Source organism: Gastrolobium bilobum, unplaced genomic scaffold, assembly GCF_033153095.1.
Source record: "Gastrolobium bilobum isolate Gb01-03AN ecotype WA unplaced genomic scaffold, APGP_CSIRO_Gbil_v1 utg4431, whole genome shotgun sequence".
Taxonomy (NCBI): Eukaryota; Viridiplantae; Streptophyta; class Magnoliopsida; order Fabales; family Fabaceae; genus Gastrolobium; species Gastrolobium bilobum.
Window position 1 is genome coordinate 842,734 of NW_026899844.1, and position 24,059 is coordinate 866,792.

Sequence of the window (24,059 nt, forward strand, 5' to 3'; positions counted from 1 at the left end):
CTTATTTTCCGGGATACTTTTTCGGTACGCATTTATACCGACTAGCAGAACCGGTATCTGCACTTTTCTTCCGAAAAATGACTTTCAGCATTTTTAATCATTTATCATAATTATTAAACCTCTTAATAATTATTAGGGTCAATTATGGAATCATTTCATAATTTAACATAATTAATTACTTAATTTCCTTAATTAGCGGTGCGGGTTCTTACAGCCTACGACCTTTTTATTAAACAAGTTTTTTTAAAGCCCAGGCCCGACCTATTATACAAAAAATATTAGGTCAGGTTTGGCCTGATGTAGGCCGAGCCGTAGGCTCCTGTAGGCCGGCCCGACCCAGTTTCACCCCTAGCTGCCACGACTATCACCATCACTGTGGCAGCCACTGTCATCACCACCACCACCACTACTACCTTCACCATGCCGCAACCATTGCCATCACTATCATCACCACCACCTCTGCCACTACCTTCACCATGCCACCGCCATCATTACCACCACCACCACAACATATGGAAAGAAAAGTGATGATCCGAAATTTTTTTATGCTTAATAGATTTTTTTATTATATTATTTATTGTGTTATCAAACACAATTCTCTTTTTTGAAATAAAAATAAAACATGTTATCAAATACATTTTTTTTCAAGGCATAGAAATAGAAAAAAAATATTTATTTTAAAAAATAATGCGAGAGAACAGAATAATTCTCATGTACATCCTACATCTAAGAGGAAAGATTCAACATTTGTGAGTGTGTGAGTACAAGTACCAACAAACCAAAATTTCAAATAATAATAATAATAATTAAGAGTGGTGCTGGTGTAACATTTCAAATTTCTCAGGGTTTAAACTGACAATAACTGAAAACCCCGGGGGTAGACCTTTATTTATGATCTGTTACAAAATTTCAAATATAATCGTGTATAATGATACGTTAAGATCCTCATGAGGCTCACAATCAGGACCGTCGACGCGCATACACAGCTACGTGTAGGGTTAACGGATAGCATGATATGAAGGCGCGTTGTTCCACTACACTATTTCTACTTTGAATCGCAGTGCCAAAAAGAAACACACTAATATCATTGGCTAGCCAAAAAGACCAAGGTTTCGCGGCAACTCCACCTTCCTTCTCTCTATCCCCCCCTCCCTCTTTTCTCTCTCTCTTTCCTCTCCCTCTCTCTAAACCCTGCCATTTCTCTCTCCTCTTACCTTATGCTTCAGCGCGAATCCAATAAAACCGTACAAACGGTGAGCAAATTTCACTGTCTGATCTGTAATTTAGGGTTTGAATTCGAAAGAAAGAAACAATTTCAGTGACCTTCGGTTAATTTCAAGAAATTTGGCCTTTCGTGATTGTTCTTGCTGATAATTTTGCATTTTTTAAGTTATATATTTATTTATGTTACTGATAAAGATGTTTGGTAGCGGATGACGTTAGTTGATTCATGCTGCAATTTGTTTTTTCTCCTGTATTTGCATCTGCGATTTCTTTTTCCTCGTTACTTTTTTTCTTTTTTGTGTGTGGAAGTTGCGTTATTTTTATTTTTTTGTGGCTGGAAGAATATTGCGAGATACGATGCGATTGCGAGGACTTGTACTTGTTGATTTAGAAGTGCTTCAGGTTCATCTCCAAGATTTAAATGATGCTTCCTCTCTCTCTCTGTCTCTTTTTTTTCTTCTTTTGTTTTGGCGGGGGGGAGCGGCGTTTATGTATTTCAGATTCATTTTGTTCTGAAGTGTTGTTGATGCTTGCAGTCAAGTAGAAGCTTCTATGTCAGTGTAGAGATGTAGTTCTTGATTGGACAAGAGCATTTTTCACGTATGAAAATTTTCTCGTGGATCACTTTATGTATTTGTTATGCACTTCGTCTATCTAAAATAAAAGAGTAACATTAAGAGAAACTATCACTGTGTAATTAACATTTTGATTATGATTATATAGAAACTATCACCCTATCCTTTCAAAAGTTATATGAGTTGTATATCTCATCAGAACGAGTACGAAAACAGGAGATTTTGCTCTAACCTTACATGTTATTTACATAGTTCTCAAGAAAATTTTATGAGTCATGTTTCTTTTATGCATTATTGATCAATTCACTAGCTGAGTTTTAACTGAGCTTTTATTACATCCTATTTTATTCAATTTTAATTTTTTTTGTGCTGATAGATAAAGGATTTATGGCACCAACAAGGAATCCTAGAAGTATGAATAAGCGGTTTTCAAGTTTAAATGAGGTCTCTCCTGAGAAAGACGGAGTTAACTCAAATAAAAATAAGCAACGGGTATGTGTTTGTTTGATGGCATTTCCGTTTTAGGTTTGGAAGGAATTGAACAGGAGCAAAAAAACGCAGCTCACAGTTGTGCTCAGTAACGTACAGTCAGAACAGCTGTTATATGAGATAAAATGATAGTTATCGTGTTTTATTTAACATATAATATTGGGGTTGTTAAGAGGGCGAGCATGGAGCCATGGTAAAGTTGTTCATTTGTGACTGAAAGGTGACGAGTTTGCAATCTAAGAAATAACCTCTTTACAAAATTGCAAAGTTAGGGCTGCTTACAAAGATTTCCGTCACCCCCACCCTCGCAAGTTTGGGTTTCATGGGAGTGGTTTATAAATTGGTGTTATTATAGGTGTATTACACTTGAAAATATTTTGTCTAATAATTATAAGGTTCATTAATTCCATTCCACTAATCTACTTTCTCTTGACATTATTTTTTCTCTTGTTTAAAGCTTGACTTTTTTAATACTATCTGCTGTGCCCATTGTGCAGAAGAAAAAGTTGTCTGATAAATTAGGATCACAGTGGAACAAGGAGGAACTAGAGCGGTTTTATGTAGCATACAGGAAGTACGGGAAAGACTGGAAGAAGGTGTTCTTCTGTTTTGTTGTTATTTTATTCTGTCATCTTTTTTCTTCATTGGAAATTTCAGGGCAGTTGTACTTCTTCTTTTTGCTTCCTACTGTTATCATCACTGATGCAACTTAGTCTTTAGAGTTATTTTTATTATTCTCCACTCTTATTGATTTATTTAGATTTCCAGGTGGCTAAAGTTGTACGTAATAGATCTGTAGAAATGGTGGAGGCTCTTTACAATATGAATCGGGTACGTTAATAATACAGTAGCCTGTGGCTATATGCCATTAACATTATCATTATGTACTCTGTCTTTAGTTCCAGAATTTTGGTGTTATTTTTGTATGTCTTCTTTTTTCTTTTTTTTCCCCAAGTCTCAGCTGATTTGTGCAAAATTCAAATTTATCTTTTATAGAAACTGATTAATTGATGTTTGGTTTATACCTATGGAATATGGATTCTCAGACTTTTGTTCTTCCTCCTCCTTTTCCCATCCCCTCTACTTTTTGCTTTGTAAATCTGGACATTATTGAATATCATGCCATGATCGTCAGCTCACCAGTTTGCATCTAGGTTCTGAGTTAGTTTGACTTTGAATATTTATGTCCATGCTTACTTACAGATTTATTACATATAGGTGTGATGAACTATCTTATTAATGTTGTATGGCTCTTTTATTTTAAGTGTCATTGAAACTACAAATTGTAATTTACAGGCATACCTATCTCTGCCAGAGGGGACAGCTTCTGTTGTTGGCCTAATTGCAATGATGACGGATCACTATAATGTGCTGGTATGGTCGAAGTTAAGTTAAATGTTGGCTGAAATTTGGTTCTTTTTTATGATTCTGGCTGTCTAATATCTCTGTGACTGTTGTATCAAATACAGTTTCCTTCCAATGTTTGCTCTGTATTTGTTTTCTATCTGTTTGGAGGTTTTTTTTTTTTTGGACAAAATAAATTCTGAAAACGGCTTTTGGTGTTAAAAGCTCTTTTGGAAAGGAAAAATATTTCAGCTTGCGGAAAGAAAGATGAAACTTTTATGCTTAAAACTAAATTTATAAGCTGTTGTGGTTATTGCCAATGGCCTCCCTTATACTATATCATTTCAATCTCTCTTTTTCCTCCTAAGCAACAATTATGAAATTACAAGTGATGTAATTCATGCTTACATTTTGATACGGGTTAACAAGGAAGTAGACCCTCTTAGAGAGACACCAGTAATTTGGAAACTGTATACCCGCAAGAATATACATGGGCGGTTAGTTACTACTAGGGGCAAAAGGGGTAGTGGGTATAGTAGGTTACTAGAGATAATGTTAACACAATGGCTGGATTACTTTGCCTTTCTGTTAGTCTGATCCTATTGTACTTACTATGTACCATGTTCTAGAGAATTCTTCCTCTATTTCTGTTAGACTAGTCAGTTAGACGGTTCACTTCTGTTACGCTTCTGTTAGTGATTGTTTCCTTTGTACTGCTCTATAAATAGAGCTCTCTTGTATTAGAATAGTATGAAAGATTTCAGTTCTTTGATATGAAGATGTTATTCAGATTCTCTTTCTTTAATTTTCCGTCACTTTCTCTTGTTTTCTTGGCACTAAAATTGTCACAAAAGACCTGAGGTGTTGAGAATGGAACTTGCAGCTCCTGGAGCAGAGATTTAATCCATAATATTTCAGCACATGTTAGAGCTAGGCTTCGATATTCAGCCTCGGTACTAGACCTTGCCACCATGGTTTGCTTCTATTATTCCGCAATTTCCGCAACTGCAATCCCCTATAACGCTATAGCGTTTTTTAGGGTTGGCCGTGCAAGGCTGTAATCTGCAATTGATAACTATGACTTAGATTTCATTGATTCAAGCCATGAAGGACTGTTTAGAGCTTGTTTGACAGTAGTGGGCTTAACATGTGTGAGCAACTCTAGGTTTCAAGCAATAGATTTAGATCTGGTTATGATAGAATGAGTACGTGAGTGAGGACCAAGATCTTGGGAAGGAATGTACTCAGAATGTGAGGAAGAGAGGGACTAGAACTGACATCTGAGGAAGACATTGGTGGGAGTACTTCACGAGGACAAGGATGTGGGACTAGTGGAAATAGAAGAGGAAGATGATACCTCGGTAGTCTCTCACCTTTAGTAGTATCTCCATCAGGTTCTTCATCTCCCTCTACTAGTTCATTTACCTCTCCTTCAGAGTATCTTCCCTCTGGTTCCTTTCACACTCCCTCACCTACTCACTCTATTCAAACAAGGTCTAAAACAACAACATAACCTATTGCATCACTGAGTCTGTTAGGAATGGTATGAGGGAGCTTAAAACCCTTTGCAAAGGATTCTTCCACCAATGGGCTAAATGATAAACCATAATAAGTGGGCCGACACCACATCTTAACCCAAAACTTTAAGGCTAAAGTTGTACGGGTCTTTTTTGCACTTATATGGTACTCACATGAACATTTCTAATCGATGTGGAACTTCATCACTAATCACACTTGATTATTTCTAACATCTTCCCCTTACGAGTGAAGTCCAATATTATGCTCCCCCCTAAGGGCAACTTCTGCGTAAGTCTTTTCTCTTCAAATATTAGGGTCACACTAGCCTTGTAGTGAGGCCTCTTCAAGTGCATCACCATTTCCATATACTCGGCCCTAGCCAAACCTTTGGCTCTAATACCACTGTTAGCAATAGTATGAGAGAGTCTAAAATCCTTTGCAAATGATTCCTCCACCAATGGGCCAAATGATAAACCACAATATGTGGACCGTCACCACATCTTAACCCAAAACTTTAAGGGTCAAGTTGTATAGGTCTTTTTTGCACTTATATGGTACTCACTTGGAACATTTCTAATCAATGTGGAACTTGATCACTAATCACCCTTGATTATTTCTAAGAGACTCACATTGAACCTGCCTCAGTTAAGCAAGCACTTAATAGTCCTCCTTGGTTGGATCCAATGAAAATTGAATATAATGTTTGTTAGCTAATCATACATGGTCTTTTGTAAGTTTGCCTTCTCACAGGAAAGCTATTGGATGCAAGTAGGTATTCAAGGTAAAGGAGAATCCAAATGGATCAGTCAATAAGTATAAGGCTTGATTAGTTGCTAAAGGGTTTCACCAGGAGGCAGGTTTTGACTACAATGAAACTTTCTCTCCAGTTGTAAGACTAGTCACTGATTGGATCATACTTACTTTTGCAATTTCTCATGGCTGGCCTCTAAGACAGCTTGATGTCAACAATGCTTTTCTCAATAGAGACTTGGAAGAAGAAGTTTACATGACTCTGCCGCCTGGGTTTGATGCGTCAGATTAAACACTTGTGTGCAGACTTCACAAGGCCTTGTATGGGCTTAAATGGGCCCCAAGGGCCTGGTTTGACAAGTTAAAACACTCTTTTACTTCTTGGTTTTCACTCTAGCAAATGCGATCCCTCACTTTTCTATCTTCAAGAGGATGGCAGGCAGATGTACATCCTAGTATATGTAGATACATATTTATTCCATGGCTAAGCAGTGATGAACCCTCCAACCTCACAAATAAATTCAAGTTCGGAGGTTTAAGTAATGGCAGTGGGTGCTCCACCTCCTCCGTTGGTTGAGGCTTCAACGGTTCTTGCGCCACCTTTGTTGATACATCTCTTTCATTCATAGCTTCATGAAATTCATCGACCTCTTTTACTTCCATGGTTTGTTGCTACAATTTCTTCTTGCATGTGCATCGTTGGAGTCCTCCAATCTCCTCCAACACCCTATAGCTTTTTATCGAATCACCATAGTTTTCCACCTTCTTCGGTAGAGATTTTTTCTGCATCTTCGTCTCAGATTTAAGAAATATTGGTTCTGCATATCGAGAGGATTCTTGAATCTCCTCACTCTCCTCATCCTTCTTCAACGTCTATGTTTTTGGTTTTTTTGACACTACTTTAACCTCATCTTCCAAACAAATCTTAGGTTGGTATAACTGTAAAAGAACTTTTAAAAACGTCCACCAACTTGCATTTGGATGAAGTCAACTCCAGCATATCTACCAGCTTTGTGCTCAACCCTTGAGTGTCTTCACCGCTTTGAACAACTTTGCAGATTCAGGAATTCCCTTCGCTTAGCAGTGTTGTTCAACTTTGATAAGCCACCCATATCCTTCTCCTCCCCAAAAATATGCAATCATCTTTTTCTTTTTCTTTTTTGATCTCTGATACCAATTGATAGGACCAGATCAGAAATCAAGAACAATAAAGAACACAAGCAAGTTTTTGGCCCAGATTAATATCTGGATTTTCTGTATATTGATGAATCAAATTGCGTCAGTAATGGAAATTTGTAAAAATTGAAACTACTACACGGCAATGTTGTTATAGAAAGAAAGCTCTAATGACAGAAACCATAGATCAGCATATTAGAGAGATGCTGAGCTCTCCAAGTCCCAATTCTAATTCTAATTCCCAACTCACTTCCCTTTCCATGCCCAACTCACCATGTAACCAACCTTCCTAACCAACTTAGCCGCCTAAGCACCTACATAACAGAATTGCACACATTTAATTACGTGTGCTATTATCCAGAATATTCCCATGGTTATTTATTCCATGTGTCGCCTCCTACCATACACCTACATATGTGTCGTGTCATATCGCAATGGCACTCACACCTTTGGCTTGCATATCTAGAAAGCCTCTTTTTCTCTCAATCATTGGGCCTTACTGCATTCTGTGATGCAGTTTAGGCGAGTGATCCTGATTATATGTGTTCTACTTCAAGAGCTTGTCTATTTCTCGGTCCTAACTTGGTCTTATGGTGGTCAAAGAAGCAGACTCTAGTGGCTAGGTCCAGCACTAAAGCTGAGAACCGTAGCCTTGCTTTAACTTGCTCGGAAATACTTTGGATCCAGTCACTTCTCAAGGAGATCAATATACCTCTTGCAACCCCATTGGTGCTATGTGACAACCTGAGCACTATTCCCTTGTCTCACAATCCAGTTCTCCATGCTAGAACCAAACATATGGAGCTTGAAATATTCTTTGTTCGAGAGAAAGTATTTCCAAGCAACTTGTGGTCTCTCATGTTCCAGCTACAGAACAACTGACTGATACCCTTACAAAGCCTTTATCCTCTGCTCATTTTGAATTTCTGCGACACAAACTCGTGGTTGTGGATTCAGTTTCATGACTTCACACTTCCTGAGTTTGCGAGGACGTATTAGAGATAATGTTAACACAGTGACTGGATTACTTTGCCTTTCTATTAGTCTGATCCTAGTGTACTTACTAAGTTACTATGTACCATGTTCTAGGGAATTCTTCCTCTATTTCTGTTAGACTAGTCAGGTAGACGGTTCACTTCTGTTACGCTGCTGTTAGTGATCGTTTCCTTTGTATTTCTCTGTAAATAGAGCTCTCTTGTATCAGAGCAGCATGAAAGATTTCAGTTCTTCGATATGAAGATTTTATTAAGATTCTCTCTCTTTAATTTTCCGTCACTTTCTCTTGTTTTCTTGGCAGTTTCCTTTACAGGGGAACTTTATAAGGACCCTTGGACAGTTGTAAGAGGGTAGGGTGTTAGTTTCTGAGTAGAAGATTTGAGACGAGTCTCAGACAAGGAGGGGAGTGCCCCTATTTGGGAGTGTGTATTTTTACCTTTTCTGGATTAGAATCAAGGTGAATTTAATTTTCTGTTCATTATTTCTCTTTTCTTAAATCATCCTTCATTGTTATTTGCTCTTTGTTATTCCGGACCATGATACAAGTTTGGATTTCATCTGTCTTAGTTTGTTGAGATTCATGACCGATTGATGTTTAGTAAGTTGATTTCTTCTGAGTTTTGTTGGGCTTTGCTATGTGCTCAAAATTTATTTCATTAGCTTCAATTATGTGTTTCTGAATTTATTTTCTGGACCGGGAATTTACAGGAAGAGAGTGATAGTGAAAGAGAGATCAATGATGCACCAGGATCTCGAAAACATGTGAAACGAAAGCGGGGGAAAATTCAGCTTAGTGTCTCAAAAGATGCAGACCAGTCTCAATCAATTGCTTCCAATGATGGTTGCCTCTCTCTATTGAAGAGAGGACGCTTTGATGGTGAACTACCATTCAGTCCAGTCCAGTTTTGGATTACTAGAAGTTCTATCTGTTTGAAACCTTTGTAACTAGAAATTAAGAGTTAAGATAGAAAATTTCATTCGTATAACTGGTAGACTTTCTAAACTTTAGCTCAACCAACACCCCCCTCCCTCCCCAAATAAATAAATTAATAAAATATCATATTCTGGTAGTAGTAAATCAGTAACCATATCTAAATCAACATTACTTGACAGATAGGTTATAATTATGCGATATGTTAATTATTGTACCTGTGGTCTGTTATTGCCTTTTTTTTGTTTTTCTACTATTAGATTTATCACCTTAATAAGGTTGTGGTCCTGCTGATGTCAAGTGCTATCAAGACAAATGGGTATGCAGAAATTATTATGCATTACTTCGTTGATGTTATTCTGGCATTTGAGATCAAACTTCATTTATCATTTGCTTTTACAGGATTTTGGAAAATTCCTCGCAATTTAAAATTTAAAATTGAATAGTAGAACCGATAAAACTAGACCCTTCTTGAACTCCCCCTCCATTTCCAAGGCATTAGCAATTTAGAATCAAACATAGAGCTTGAATACTTTCCTTCAACTTCTTTAAACTAATAACTTGGTAATATATTTTCATAATATCTAAATATTCAACAGTTGATTGCAATTTTGATGGTTGTTCTATTAATCAGGTAGCCAGCCTCGTGCAGTTGGGAAAAGGACTCCTCGTGTCCCAGTTAATTACTCCTATAAGAAAGATTATAGGGAAAATTATGTGTCACCTAATAAAAGAAGCCTGAAGTCAGATTTTGATGCTAATGATGATGAAGTTGCTCATGTGGCAGCTTTTGCATTAACTGAGGCTGCACAAAGAGGTAGTGTTCCCCAAATATCTCAAATGCCGTATAAAAGATCAGATCAGAAGTCCACTCCTGTTCAGAGCTGGGAAAGAATGGTATTTAACTGCTCTCCTGCATGTTCTGTCATTAGGGTGTTTCTGTTGGCTCTTTTTTTGCTTAACAAGACGTGTTTGGGTTTTGATTTTGTGAATAAGCTTCAAAATTCAAATATAAGCTTGTGGCAAGCTTTGTAGTTGACTTTCTTGTGTTCATACCTTGTTTTTTCAAAAGTTTGCGACTTGAATCAATTATTTTCTATTTTGTCAACTAGCACCAAGAGTCCGAGACAGTTCCTGTCAAGTTTTATAATTCTTCTATGGAAGAAGAGTGCTTGGAAGTTAGTATAGAAAGCAGGGGAGCTGAAAATGGAGAATATACTAGAGATACTAGTTCCTTGATGAACATGGAAGGCATAGGCACTGTTGAAGTTCATCAGAAAGGGAAAAAAAACTATGCAAAGAAGAAAAGAGTGGAAATTGTTGGAAACTATCTTGATGATGGTGGAGAAGCATGTAATGGCACTGAAGAAGGACTTAATTTTAGTTTGAAGGAAAAAGTTGTTATTGAGGGTACTAATGCCAAACCAAAGCATAATCTTTTGTTTGGAGGTAACTCTGTCACCACTGCACTTATCTACACGAATGTTTTGTGCAAACCATCTTTTAGTTGCTTTTCCTCCCTTCACCCAGGAGCAAGGTGAATGGTTGGACTCCTGTAAAATTGAATTTCCTTCCACATATCTCCTTGGTAACCATATTTAATTATTTTATTTAACAGATGAAAGCTCTGCCCTGGATGCTTTGCAAACTTTGGCTAATCTGTCTCTAATGATACCAGCATCTACTTTGGAATCTGGTAAGAAGAATGGAGTCATTGATATTATTTATAGTGTAAGAGACTTGTACAAATATACACTTGCACACATCCGCGCTCAGAGTAATAGCTGAATCAGAAAAAATTTCAGTTTTTAGCATTTTCGTGTTCAACACAATTTATTATCCATTTATACTGACGTTCACTTAGTTAAGATTGATTTACCTCATTTCAGTCCATTTAATAACACAATCTGCATGAGACTGAGAGCACATATGAGATTCCAATACAAGAAAGAAGCTTCCATTTTCCAGCTTCTTCACATTGGCATAATTAATTGCACTTTTAACCTCTTATTGATTTGGGATGATTTTTTGCTCATTTTCTTTTTCAACTGAAATGCCATGGAGTCCTGAGCTAGAATCTACTTCTTGGTGCTACTTATGTTTATGTTTGTTGCTTTAGTCATCATTGGGATTTTGCAAATATTCTTCTCTATCCAAATTCTTTTAATTCATCACTGTCCTCTCATCTCACCCTTTTCACATCTAGAATCATCTGCCCAGTTGAAGGAAGGAAGAATGATTGTTGAGAAAGCCAAAAAGTCTACTTTTCCTGAAGGGACCCAAAACATAGACAAAATTCTCCCAGATTCAAGACAAAAGGTTGTTCATGCAGGCCCTGGAATTGAAGTTTCAACCTCCCCAAAATCTAAACTTGAAAGGGAATCAGTAAATGATACTAATGCTCTCTTTGAATCAAAAGAGCATATTCTCTCTGCTTATAAAACGTGGAAAAGAAAACGCAAGTCTATGGTTTCAAAGGTAAAGTGAATTTTTTTTTCCTTTGTTGCTTTATCAAATGGATAATACATTGCTAGGCAACAATGTAGAGAAACTTAAGGGTTGTACAAAATAATAGTTGATATATGATAGTCATATGGTTTCACATATGAAAATTTAGATTTGAGATGAGATGTGATGATGATGTTGGAGATTTAAAATCGTGGTTTATTACTTGCTTACTTATTTTATTAATTTTGACTAACAAATCGATCAGTTTCACCAGTTACCAATTAACAGTGCAACATCACTGGAATTGTGCTTATAATGATATTTTATCTTACAATTATCAGATTCCACTCCCTCTGGTTCTGTCTAATGCTTGATTTCTGGAGGCTAAGAAGCATGGATACTAAAATTTACATGACAACCTCAGAGAGACAGTTACATAGGTTTTTGTAAGTGTCTCTTTGTGTCTAACATGAGGGCTCCATATTAGATATGGCTCCTTTTTGAGGTGTCCATGCTTCATAGCTAAGAGGATAGTTCTGCAAAATTGCAAGTTACGGATTTTTAAACAGCCATCATGGCATTCAAGCATGTAAGGCTGAATATTTGTTCTTTCTGTTCTTTTCTTTTAAATTATTTTTATTTAGTAATGATAGTAGTCCCTTACAAAAATCAAAATATAATTACAATGTCAAGTGATTTTGCATGCCTGTATGGAACAATGTAATCTAGTAATATTTTTATCCTTCTTGGTATTCCTCAATTATTTTTCAGATCCCACCACCAATTTTCAAATTCAGTAATATTTGCAATTAAATAATTAAGAACCATCAACATCACCTTTATCCCAAACTAGTTGGGATAATGAAAATCTTTATATTTTTGTCGTCCCAAGTGCGTGTATTTGTGTAAACCTCTGAGTAAATAATTCAAGTTTTATGGTTGAGAGGAATATTTGCCCTTTAGAATCTTTAAGACTTTGTTCAGGTAATAGGGATGATAAGTGCTATTATGTAATTTTATCAACTATAAAGTTAAGTGTTCCACGAATTATGTATTCTATCTAATTTAATAACTTTTGAATGTTTAAATTGTGGTTAGATGTTCTGGTCCTATTTGTTAATACATGTCAAATTGTCACAGAAATTAAGTTGCTTATGTGCTCTTATCTATGAAAGATGCTTGGTATGTATTTAATGTACTTATGAAAGATGTGCTGCTTGCCGTGTAGGATGTAGATGAAGAGAGCAAAGCTGATCAGATTTCCACTCTTGAAAAACAATTAAAGTTGGTCATGTCATCAGAAAGTTCCCCGTGTAGTGACCAGAAAGAATTGGGCGTATCAACTGCAGAAATTCCACTTGCGAGTGAAGTTATTTTATCAACTAAAATAAGAAGTAGACATAAGATGATTTTACAGAGAACGTTAATGCCTAAAGAGAAATCTTCTGAGAACATATTGAAAAGTCAACCTAATAAAGATTTGACCCCCCTCCAAGATAGGGCATTAGTTTTAAAGGTAGGAGCTTTGACTCAGTTTAAATTGATTAATTTCTGAAGCTTGGAGGGGTATTACTTTTTTTATTGGGGTAATTGTTACTTGCAGGAAAAGCTTTCTGGTTGCTTGTCATCTTATATGGTTCGCAGATGGTGTATGTTTGAATGGTTTTATAGCGCAATTGATTATCCATGGTTTTCCAAAAGGGAGTTCACGGAGTACTTAAATCTTGTAGGTCTAGGGAATATCCCAAGGCTATGTCATGTTGAGTGGAGTGTCATTAAAAGGTATTAAATCCAGTTTTGGTTAGCATAATCTACTGCTGAACCTTTTGAACAGTAAAGTATAAAATAGGAAAGGCCATATTTGACACTGCATTTACTTGTTTCTTGCAGTTCCCTTGGCAAACCACGCAGATTTTCTGAACACTTTCTTCATGAAGAAAGACAAAATCTGGAACGGTATCGGGAATCTGTTAGGAAACATTATGCTGAACTGCTGACTGGTATCAGAGATGGACTTCCAACGGATTTAGCTAAACCTTTATATGTTGGACAACGAGTAATTGCTCTTCACTCAAAGACAAGAGAGATTCATGATGGAATTGTGCTTACAGTTGACCATGACAAGTACAGGGTTCAGTTTGACCGTCCTGAATTGGGTGTTGAATTTGTCATGGTAATGTGGTCTCTTATCATGATGATGCTCAAATTTTAATTATTATAGCCATTCTACAAGAGTTAGTTTTAAAATCAACATCAACAATACCTTTATCCCAAACTAATTGGGATCGGTGGTATATGAACCCAAATGAAAGATATGAAGGGATTGAAAAAATATATATATAAAAAAAATCACTTCCCGTTAAACTCGACTAGGGAGTGTGAGGTGGAGGAAATCTTTGTACGCTGCATTACTCTTGCATAATTGCAAAGAGGCTGTTTCCTGGATTCGAACTCATAACCTTTTAGTCATGAAGGAACAGTTTTACCACTGCTCCGATTCGTCCCCTTTAAAATAAAATAATATAAAAAAATAAAAAAATAAAAATAAAATAATACATATATAAATATAAAAATAAAAATAAAAATAAAAGGGGTGTAAAAAATAATAATAATAAATAAATAAAATAAATAAGTAAGAGAAAAAATAAATAAGATGGGGAAGGGGAAAAGAGATAAAGGAAAATAAGGGGAAAAGAAGAAAAGGGGGGAGATGAAAAGGAAAAGGACTAAAAATGGACCATTTGGAACATAAGAATAACAATGGATCTAATCCTCCACCATACTTATAGTTTGAAATAAGACCAAAATTTTCTTCCTTGTTATGTAACGAAATTTTCTATACCACGTGATGTTGAAAAAAATAATACCCCTTTTCTCCCCTCTTGGAGAAAATTGCATTATATTTGTGAAAACAAGAGACTTGTTGTTACATTTTGTATACGCTTTTAATGAGTGGTAATTTGGGTGCAGGACATTGATTGCATGCCTTTTAATCCATTGGATAATATGCCAGAAGCTCTGAGGAGGCATATTGACGCTGGTAAAGTCCCTCGTGTGAGTAAAGAACCACAACTGAAAGGAAATTCAAGTTTTGGGGGGTGCATGACGTGGGCTTCAAGTGGACCTGGGGAGAAGACACACACCGCTTCAATTAATTTGGCTAAGCAGGAAAAGGTTAGATTGCTTATCAATAGCAAGTATCAATGCACAATTTAGTCTCAGAATACTATGTCCTTGATGTGATGGCTGTTCCTTTTTGCTCATAAAGATTTTTCGGTGCTTATGCTTTTGTTTTATATGTTCCATTCATACATGAATGCTTATTATTTTCACTCACTAAGTTTGTCAGTTCATTGCAAATTAATTATTGTTCTTTACTTCTTATCTGCATAATACGATTAGCTTGAACAGTTTGTAGGGGAGATTCATAGTTTACAATTTTCCTTAATTTGTTCTTGCTTTTATGTGGATTCATCAAACCACTTATCCCAACTAATTCATGATAAAGGTGATGTTGAAGTTGACTTTGTTTGATTAGTTGACAAACCTCCACACAGTCCCATTTTTTTTCTTTTCTTCTTTACAAAGGGTTGATTTGTAACAAGTTCTTGAGGGGGAGTGTTAAAATATATGAAAAATATCTCAAAATATCTTGATTGCATCTTAAAATAATAGAGTATCTTAAATTATCTCACGGGATTGGTTTCCATATATCTATATATTTCATGATTTGTTTCCTTATTTAATTTGGATTTGGATTCTAATATTAGTATAAATAAGGTATTAGTGCTTTATAGTTTGTATAACATCATAACACATCCTTTATGTCAAATCAATATTAATTTCAGATTATTTAATCTTTATTTTCTCTTTTCTTCCTTCCCTACCTAAATTCCTACAATTTTGATGGAATATTAAAACAAGAGACGTCGTATTAATCAAGAGAAATATGGAGACAGAGCTCCTTACAATAACTTCCATAATAGTGAAGGAAATTCAAGCTAAAAAAAAGAAACTAACACTAAATCTCAGACTTAGAAAAGCATGTACACCCTCACATAGGACCCAACGAACAAAACAGAGATAATAGGTGATACTGAGACTTGGCCATCCAGAGTCTCACTCCTCTAGTAGCCCCCATTCAGACACAAAATCAGCCTACCCCCTCTGCGCTCCCCTCCAATCTTTTTATCCCCTTTGTCCTTTTGTTTTGTCTTCTCTATTTTCCTTTTGCCACGGGTCCTGGTAGCCAACTAGTTCTTTTTCATTTTTTTGGACTGGTTCATTTGGCAGCCCACTTATTGGCCCATCCTCCTTTGCAGACTTCTTTATTTTTCCATATACTTGTTTAAAAGGCTCAACAACACCTCTCCCCTCAAGTTCCGCCTTGTCCTAAGGTGCAAGGTAGGAAATTGCTTCTGCATCTCTTCCAGGTCTTCCCAAGAACATTCGCAGTCTGAGAGGTCTTCTCATTCAATCAATACTTCGATCTTTCCATTTAACAATTTAAGCTTTTAAAATTTCAACAGGTTTAACCTACAGCTCCAACTTTTCTGATAAACACCTTAGAAGTTCTAACACTAGAACAACGAGATTAACAACTCGTTTGAGTTAAGAAACATGAAAAATAGGATGAACCTTCGAATAATTGGGAAGTAGAAGCTTATATGCTATGGGTTCAATTTTCTTTGTAATTTCAAAAGGACTATAAAACCTGGGGCTGAGCTTCTGATTAATTTGTCTAGCTAACAACCTTAATTTATATGGCTATATTTTGAGGTACACCATATCCCCCACCACAAACACAACTTCTCGTCTTTTCTTGTCTGCTTGGAGCTTCAGTCGTTCTTATACCTTCCCCAAATTTTGTTTTAAATCATCTAAGATAGTGTCCCTCATTGAGCAGCTGATCTACTGCTGCCACAGGGCTACTGCCTTTTTTTAGCCGGATTAATGCAAGAGGTTCCTTTCCATACAATGCTTTAATTTGTATGGATCAATTTAAAGATGAATAAAACCAATGTTTTGCCCATGGGATCTATTTCAGCCAACTCTTAGGATGTGCACCAACAAAATATATCAAATAAGTCTCTAATGTGCTATTGACTACTCCGTTTGTCCATCCATTTGTGGATGATAAGCGGAGCTGAATTTCAATTTGGTACCCACTAGTTTGAATAACCTTCCCCAAAATTTGCTTAGAAATACCCTATCTCTATCGAACACTATGGATCTAGGGAAACCATGCAGCTTTACAATGTCTCTCAGAAAAATAGCAGCAACTTCTTGGGTTGTATACGAGTGTGATAGAGCCAAAATATAGGCATATTTAGTTAGTCGATCTACAACGACTACTATGGTGTCCATATCTTGGGACTCGGGCAAACCTCCTATGAAATCCATGGAGATATCTTCACATACTTCTTCCACTATGCTTAGGGGTTGCAACAACCCTGATGGAGTCAAGCTGCTATAGTTTTGCTGTTGGCAAATAGCACATGATTTGACAAAATCGACTACATCCCTTATAATTCCTTTCCAATAAAAAAGAGCAGCCATTTTTTTGTATGTTCCAAGCTCTCCTGAATCTCCTCCCAACAGTGATTCATGGAACTCTTGCAAGATCAATGGAATTTGAGGCGATGTCTTGGGTATAACCAATCTATTATTTAGCCATAAACAACCCTTGAGCACGTTGTATCCAGGATGTGTATTCGGATCCTGTTTAATCTCTAGAATCATTTTTCGAATGTGCTCATCCTTCAATACTTCTTCTGTTAGTTTCTGCGATAGTGAGCTATAAGTCACACTCATCTCCTTGCAATCCATTACTCGGGGCAAGGCATTAGCTACGCGGTTCTCTACTCCTGGTTTATAATGGATTTCAAAGTCAAACCCAAGGAGTTTAGCCACTAGTTTTTGTTGTCCTTCTGCCTTGAGATGTTCTGTTAAATATCTCAAACTTTTCTGATATGTTTTTATGATAAGTATCCTCCCTATAAAATAATGTCACCATTTGTGTTCAGCGAACACAATTGCCTTAAGTTCTTTCTCATATGCTGATGGAGACCTCCCTTCTTCGCTGAAAGCTTGATTGAGGAAAGCCGAGGGAAGACCCTGTTGCATTAGGATAGCCCCCATCCCCATCCCTGAAGCATCTATTTCCACTTCAATGTCTTGGTGAAATCCGGTAATGCCAGCATTGGTAGATGCATCATTGCTTTTTTCAATGATCAAAAGCCCGTTGAGCCTCCTCTCCCCTCTTAAAGTTATCCTTCTTAAGCAATTCGGTTAGTAGTCTTGCCAATTGTCCATAATTCTTAACAAATCTTCTATAGTACCATGTAAGCCCTAAAAATCCTCTCACTCCCTTGGCATTAACAGGAGCTAGCCAATTTTTAATTGGCTCTACCTTATCGGGATCAGTTTTTACACCCTCACTTGAGATAATATGGCCCAAGTATTCCAACTCTCGCTGACCAAAGCTGCATTTCTTATAATTAACAAGCAATTGATTCTATCTAATCACCTCTAAAACTTGTGTGATATAGGTAGTGTGCATTTTTGCGGTTCTGCTATATATCATAATGTCATCAAAGAATACAAGCACAAAATTTCTCAAAAATGGTCTAAAAATCCCATTCATCAAAGCTTGGAGTGTAGAAGGGCCATTCTTCAACCCAAAGGGCATTACGAGATACTCATAATACCCCTCATGGGTGCAGAATGCAGTCTTCTCAACGTCTACTTCACACATTATGATTTGATTGTATCCTGATTTGGGATCTAATTTAGAAAAAATGACTGTTGATTCATCTATCAGTTCATCTATGATTGGAATAGGGAATTTATCAGTGATTGTTACCTGATTTAATGCCCTGTAGTCCACGCAGAAACGCCAACTCCAGTCTTTCTTCTTCACAAGGATGAGTGAAGTGGAATAAGGAGTTGTACTTGGCCGAATCAACCTGTGGACAACATCTCTTTGACAAATTTCTCAATCTCTTCCTTTTGGTATTAAGGGGACCTATACGGTTTGATGTTAGGGATAGTTGCCCCTTCCTTCAAAACAATCGTATGATTACATGCTCTTCCCGGTGAAAGACTATTGGGTGACTTGAAAGAACTGCTGGATAACCGTGGAAATCTCGTGAGAAATTTCTGATTGTCCTTGTTCCTTCATCTCAAAAAATCCCAACTCCACATAATATGCCTATACTCTTTTTTTCCAGACTTTCCCTAATTTTTTACAAGATACCTTGTTGTAAGATAACTCTGGATCTCCTTGTATTCCTACCATTTTGTCTTTCTTGCCTGGTAATTTGAGGACCAACTCTTTAAAATTTGCTTTAATGTCACCCAAGTTGGCCAACCAATCAAAACCTAAGATGACATTCACTCCCCCTAAAGTGAACAAGAAGAAATCTTGGATGATTGTCAGCTCTGGTAATTTCAATGCCGCTCCACAACACATTCCCTTATTAACTCGATGCCCATCACCAACTTCCACCGAGGAGACCTTCGTGTTGTCATTGGGAAGCCCTATATTTTGTGGTATATGCTTTCGGGGAGAAAGTCATGTGAAGCCCCTGAGTCAATCAACACCGTCACCTTAGTCCCCTCAATTTCTCCCTAAACCTTCAAAGATCTCTTCGAAGTTAAGCCCACCATGCTATGGACACTAAGCCTAAGGGATTCCCCATCTGTTTCTTCTCTCCGTAAAGCCTCTTCTCCTTCCTCTTCAGTAACGTCTGCTCCTGTGCCTAAGATCATCACATTGAGATTTTGGTTTCGACATACATGATATGGGGAGCATCACATCTGAAACACAAGTTTCTTCGTCGTTTCTCTACCATTTAGCCTGCTATGAGTTGTGTGAATCAGATCATATGTCGTTTTACCCCCATGGTGTTGTCACCAGTCACCTATGACGTCACACCTCTCTTTGGGTTTCCATTTGGGTTCTGAGTCGTTGATCCTTGGATAAATCCTAGGGTTCGCTCAATACTGGTTACAATAATGGGCCCATTTCGTGGGCCACCCCCTCCAATATTTGAGGCTCGTGGATTGAAGGAGGCTCCTAGCCCAATTCGCGTTTCTCCAGCAAGGCAACAACTAATTGACTTTGATTTTGGACTCTATTGGGTAAAGTGACCCTAGTATGACCCGCTCCTTTCTCTTCTCATCCCTACACTGCTTTTCGTTCCTCCACTCTCCATGTTCCTCCATCGTTCCACTGTAGGTAGCAACTCCAAGGACTCAGAGCTTTGATATCAAAATGATGGAATATAAAAACAAGAGACATTGTATTAATCAAGAGAAATATGGAGACAGAGCTCCTTACAATAACTTCCACAGAAAGGAAGGAAATTCAAGCTAAAAAAAAGAAACCAACACTAAACTTCAGACTTAGAAAAGCCCGTACACCCTCACACAGGACCCAACGAACAAAACAGAGATAACATGGTGATACTGAGACCTGGTTAGCCAGAGTCTCTCTCCTCCTAGTAGCGCCCAATTCAAAGACAAAATCAGCCTACCCCCTCTGCGCTCCCCTCCAATCTTTTTATCCGCTTTGTCCTTCTATTTTGTTTGCTTTTAAAAGGGGGCAAACCGGAGCAGTGGTAAAACTGCTCCTTCATGACTGAAAGGTCATGGGTTCGAATCCAGGAAACAGCCTCTTTGCAATTATGCAAGGGTAAGGCTGCGTACTAGGATTTCCTCCACCCCACACTCGCTAGTCGGGTTTAACGGGAAGTGGTTTTTTTTGTCCTTCTATTTTGTCTTCTCCTTCATTTTCCTTTTGCCATGTGTCTTGGTAGCCAACTAGCTCTTTTTCATTTTTCTGGACTAGTTCATTTGGCAGCCCACTTAGTGGCCCATCCTCTTTTGGAGACTTGTTTAAAAGGCTCAACAAATTTCAACAAAAGTATTCACCTATTGCTTTTCTCGTTTCTTCAAAATATGCTAATATAAAACCCATAAAGGTCTAGCATTGGTTCTACTGTATCCTCGATGCTTATCACATAGGTTGACTATGCAAATTTTACGTGGTGTATCCCAAATATTAATTTTATTTCATTAAAATCTCTTGTAGGGAGATATTAACCATTAAGTTGCCCAAACAAAGACTGCTATTATTGATCACATCTGCTCACAAGAAGCAGTGTGTGTTCAACCATGTAAAATGACAAACTATTAGAGCACCGACACTGACACTGTGCAACACTCCGACACGTCAATTCTAAAAAAATATAGATTTCGACACGTTGGGACACATTTTGATATTAAATAATATATTTAATATATATATATATAGTGTATATTTTCAACATCAACATCAACAACACCTTTATCCCAAATTAATTAGGGTCGGTGGTAGATGAACCCAAATGAAAGATATAAAAAGGTTGAAAAAAGAGATATAATCAATAACTTAACAAAAAAATGAAACAAAACTGATAATATCCATCAATTTAACCAAAAAAATTCAAAGAAAATAAATCATTTCCATAATTCCATTACATTAATATAAAGCAAAATTAATAGAATATCCATAGAAAACCGTAAATTATGTAGACTACATTCATGGAGCATTTTCATCTAGAATAACACTTGACTCCATCTCAAGTGAAAGAGTAGTGACTTCAAGAATTCCAACGTCTTTAAATGTATCTCCACTTTTTTAAGTTTTTATTAAATGTATTTTAATTTTTTCAAAATTACAATTATAGTAATGTATTTTAATTTTTTTAAAATTATAATTTTATTATAAAAATCTCATTTGACCATGTCGGACAAAGTCGAATTTATTTGTCAGATTGGTCAACGTGTTAGAAATGTTGATCACGCGTCGGACATGTGTCGGATCATGTTGGGTGTCTCAGGTTTTTTGAAGTTTTCGTGCTTCATAGATGACAAATGATCGTACTATGGATGCTGATATACATGCCCTTTTCTGAGCTGACAAGTGCTCTAGATAAAAAGGATTTTATGCACACAAATTAATAGTTGATTCTATGCTGTTATTTTGGAAACTGTTTCTCTCTTGTACATTGTTTATTTACTTGCTTTGTTAGTGTCTAGCTGGATTCATTTGTCTTTATATGTAAATATTATTGCACGGTACTTGTACAACTAAAGGAAGCCAGTGGACAGGCATGTGGCTTCCATGGATTATTATTTCTGTTATTACAACATTCTGCCTTGACTGATAGGTATCTGCACGAAAATGGACTAGGGTTGTAGAATGTAGAGTAGAAAAAGAAGGAAACTAGAGAGGTAAGAACAAAGTTCTGTTATTCTGTTAAAGAGTACAAGGAAAAAATCTCCTTGCTAGGTTAAATCCCAAACTATTCTTCCAACGACTCACCCCTTTCCTACATTTCCCACCCATTTAAATCTCCTTCCTTCCTTACTTCCCAAACTACTCTTGTAACTGCTATAACAAAACCCTCGGATTTTACTGTTTGTTCCTTCGGGGATAGACCTTCCTGAGCCTCCTCAACATCATTGAAGCAACTTATGATTGATTATTTCCTCCTCAGGTTTCTAATGCTTTGCTTCATTTGAGGCAACGTAATAATAACACGGGAAACTCATTGCCACCTTGGATGAAACCTCAAGCAAGTTTCAACGTTCATGATGGCCTTGCCAGTACGTTGGATAGTTCTTTACCTCAAGAGTTAGGGTCAACTGTCATTGAAATTATTAGAGGATCAAGGCTTAAAGCACATGCCATGGTGGATGCGGCAATTCAGGTATGGGCCTATGGAGAATCCTGTACCCCCTCTGCTTTTGCAGTCATTATGAATTATGCATAAAATGATTTTTTCTAACATATTTTGTTATTTGTCCATAATCCGGTAACATAAGGACTCGTAATTTTTCTACATGCAAATTATTCATTGTTCTTGATCCAGTAATGCTTCATCAGTTTCGAGCAAATGATGCAAGTCATATGTAATGATTTCTTCGTAGCTCTAGACTCTGGTGGAACACATACATTGGAATATTTTTCAAGTATTGCCTCAAACTATAAGCTTCAATAAACTCTAGTTGATTTTATAATTCAGGCATTGTCTTTGACGAAGGAAGGTGGAGATGCTTTCATGAGGATTGGGCAGTTATTGGATTGTATCGATTATCAGAAGTTGGGCACCAACTCTAGGTTACCTGGGATCAGGTCCCAAGAGCAAGTGAATTGCAGTTTTGATTACCATAGTCGGTCAATTTGCTGTTCATCTGAGCCTTTGCTCAATGATGCATCTGGTCCAAAATTGCATCACGATTCTGACAAAGTTGATACCAAAATTCCTTCAGACCTCATCATTTCTTGTGTTGCTACATTGATCATGATACAGGTAATTAATTGAGACATGAAACGCACCAACCCACCACTTCCCCATGTGTGACTCTAAAGTAAAAATGAGTTCTTTGTCATACTCGAGACCAGTGGCCACATAAATGCTTCTGCTAGGTTTTGAGCGCGCATCTTTTTTGGATTTTACCATCTTACCTTTCAACTTAAAGAGACGTTTATCACACCAAGGTTTTTAGAATATACTAACCAGAATTAAATTAATATTCTTCAACTTGCAGACTTGTACTGAACGACAATATCCTCCAGCTGATGTGGCTCAGACATTAGATTCTGCTGTTACCAGCCTGCATCCATGCAATCCACGAAACCTTCCTATTTACAGAGAAATTGAAATGTGCATGGGAAGAATTAAGACCCAGATTTTAGCTCTCATCCCTACCTGACTTATATCTGTTCCTTTTCTCGAGTTGTATATAGGATGCTGAAATATTCGTTCATTTCAGTCAGAGAAGTTCCTCGCCAACCTTGTAATTTATGGCATTTTATATCATGTCAATAGGGTCAAGCGCTGGAAGCAGATATAACATAGTTGATCTAATCTTGAAACATCTCTTTGTATCTATAAAATAAAATCTTTATTCAGCCTAGAACGAAAATGGATCCTCTCATACAAAGATGAATTTACGATTATGACTTTGTAACTATCTATTTTAATATATATTTTTCTCTCTTTCTTATGATTTTGTAACTATTTATTTCAATATTTTTCTCTCTTTCTTTTGATTCATCCTTGTATGGTTATGATTTCTCATACGATCATGTCATATTTTTTTTTCACGTGAGAGGATCCACATCCGTGTAGAATTGCTTTGCAATTGGGATACTCTATTTAGCCCTAATAAAGGGGGAACCCCTTATCCCGGTTTAATCGGAATTTCACTGGAAAATCTGAGTATAGAACATTTATTCGCCGCTCGCTTCGGAATATCAACCAGAATCAATCTTCTGAGCAAATGGCATGGAATATGTATTCTGAAATATAGGATAAGTATTATCATTCCGATATGCATATTTTCATATGAGGTTTTAAATTTTAAGAGTATCCTTTTTAGTATAGTTTTTGTATCTTTGAGACTTCAAATTTAAATTTATTTGTAATCTTATATAGGGTGAGATATTGTAACAATCAATTAGTGTTACTACCAATGTTATTACCAATCAATTTAACCGTTAGATCGATTATTTTGATCTAACGGTTATATTTATTTTCATCTTTGTATGGTTA

The 24,059-nt window shown here is 36.8% G+C and overlaps 1 protein-coding gene across 1 annotated transcript; it reads left to right on the forward strand.

The window, feature by feature from the left end:
- Positions 1-1,121: 1,121 nt before the first annotated feature.
- LOC133293846 (protein ALWAYS EARLY 2-like) lies at positions 1,122-23,413 on the forward strand. The gene is made up of 17 exons (XM_061492459.1): positions 1,122-1,253; positions 2,176-2,291; positions 2,786-2,884; positions 3,057-3,119; positions 3,585-3,662; positions 8,781-8,949; positions 9,638-9,900; positions 10,116-10,452; positions 10,622-10,699; positions 11,210-11,481; positions 12,680-12,967; positions 13,055-13,233; positions 13,342-13,624; positions 14,422-14,625; positions 21,999-22,211; positions 22,527-22,814; positions 23,053-23,413. Exons 2-17 carry the CDS (start codon positions 2,187-2,189, stop codon positions 23,215-23,217), a joined length of 3,084 nt encoding a protein of 1,027 aa, XP_061348443.1. The 5' UTR covers positions 1,122-1,253; positions 2,176-2,186; the 3' UTR covers positions 23,218-23,413.
- Positions 23,414-24,059: the final 646 nt, after the last annotated feature.

Bases quoted from the DNA above. Each gene is read 5' to 3' on its own strand.
- LOC133293846 (XM_061492459.1), top strand. From the start codon at position 2,187: ATGGCACCAACAAGGAATCCTAGAAGTATGAATAAGCGGTTTTCAAGT. The intron at 3,663-8,780 runs GTATGGTCGAAG...GGGAATTTACAG, and splicing joins CGGATCACTATAATGTGCTG to GAAGAGAGTGATAGTGAAAG. The intron at 9,901-10,115 runs GTATTTAACTGC...TTTGTCAACTAG, and splicing joins TTCAGAGCTGGGAAAGAATG to CACCAAGAGTCCGAGACAGT.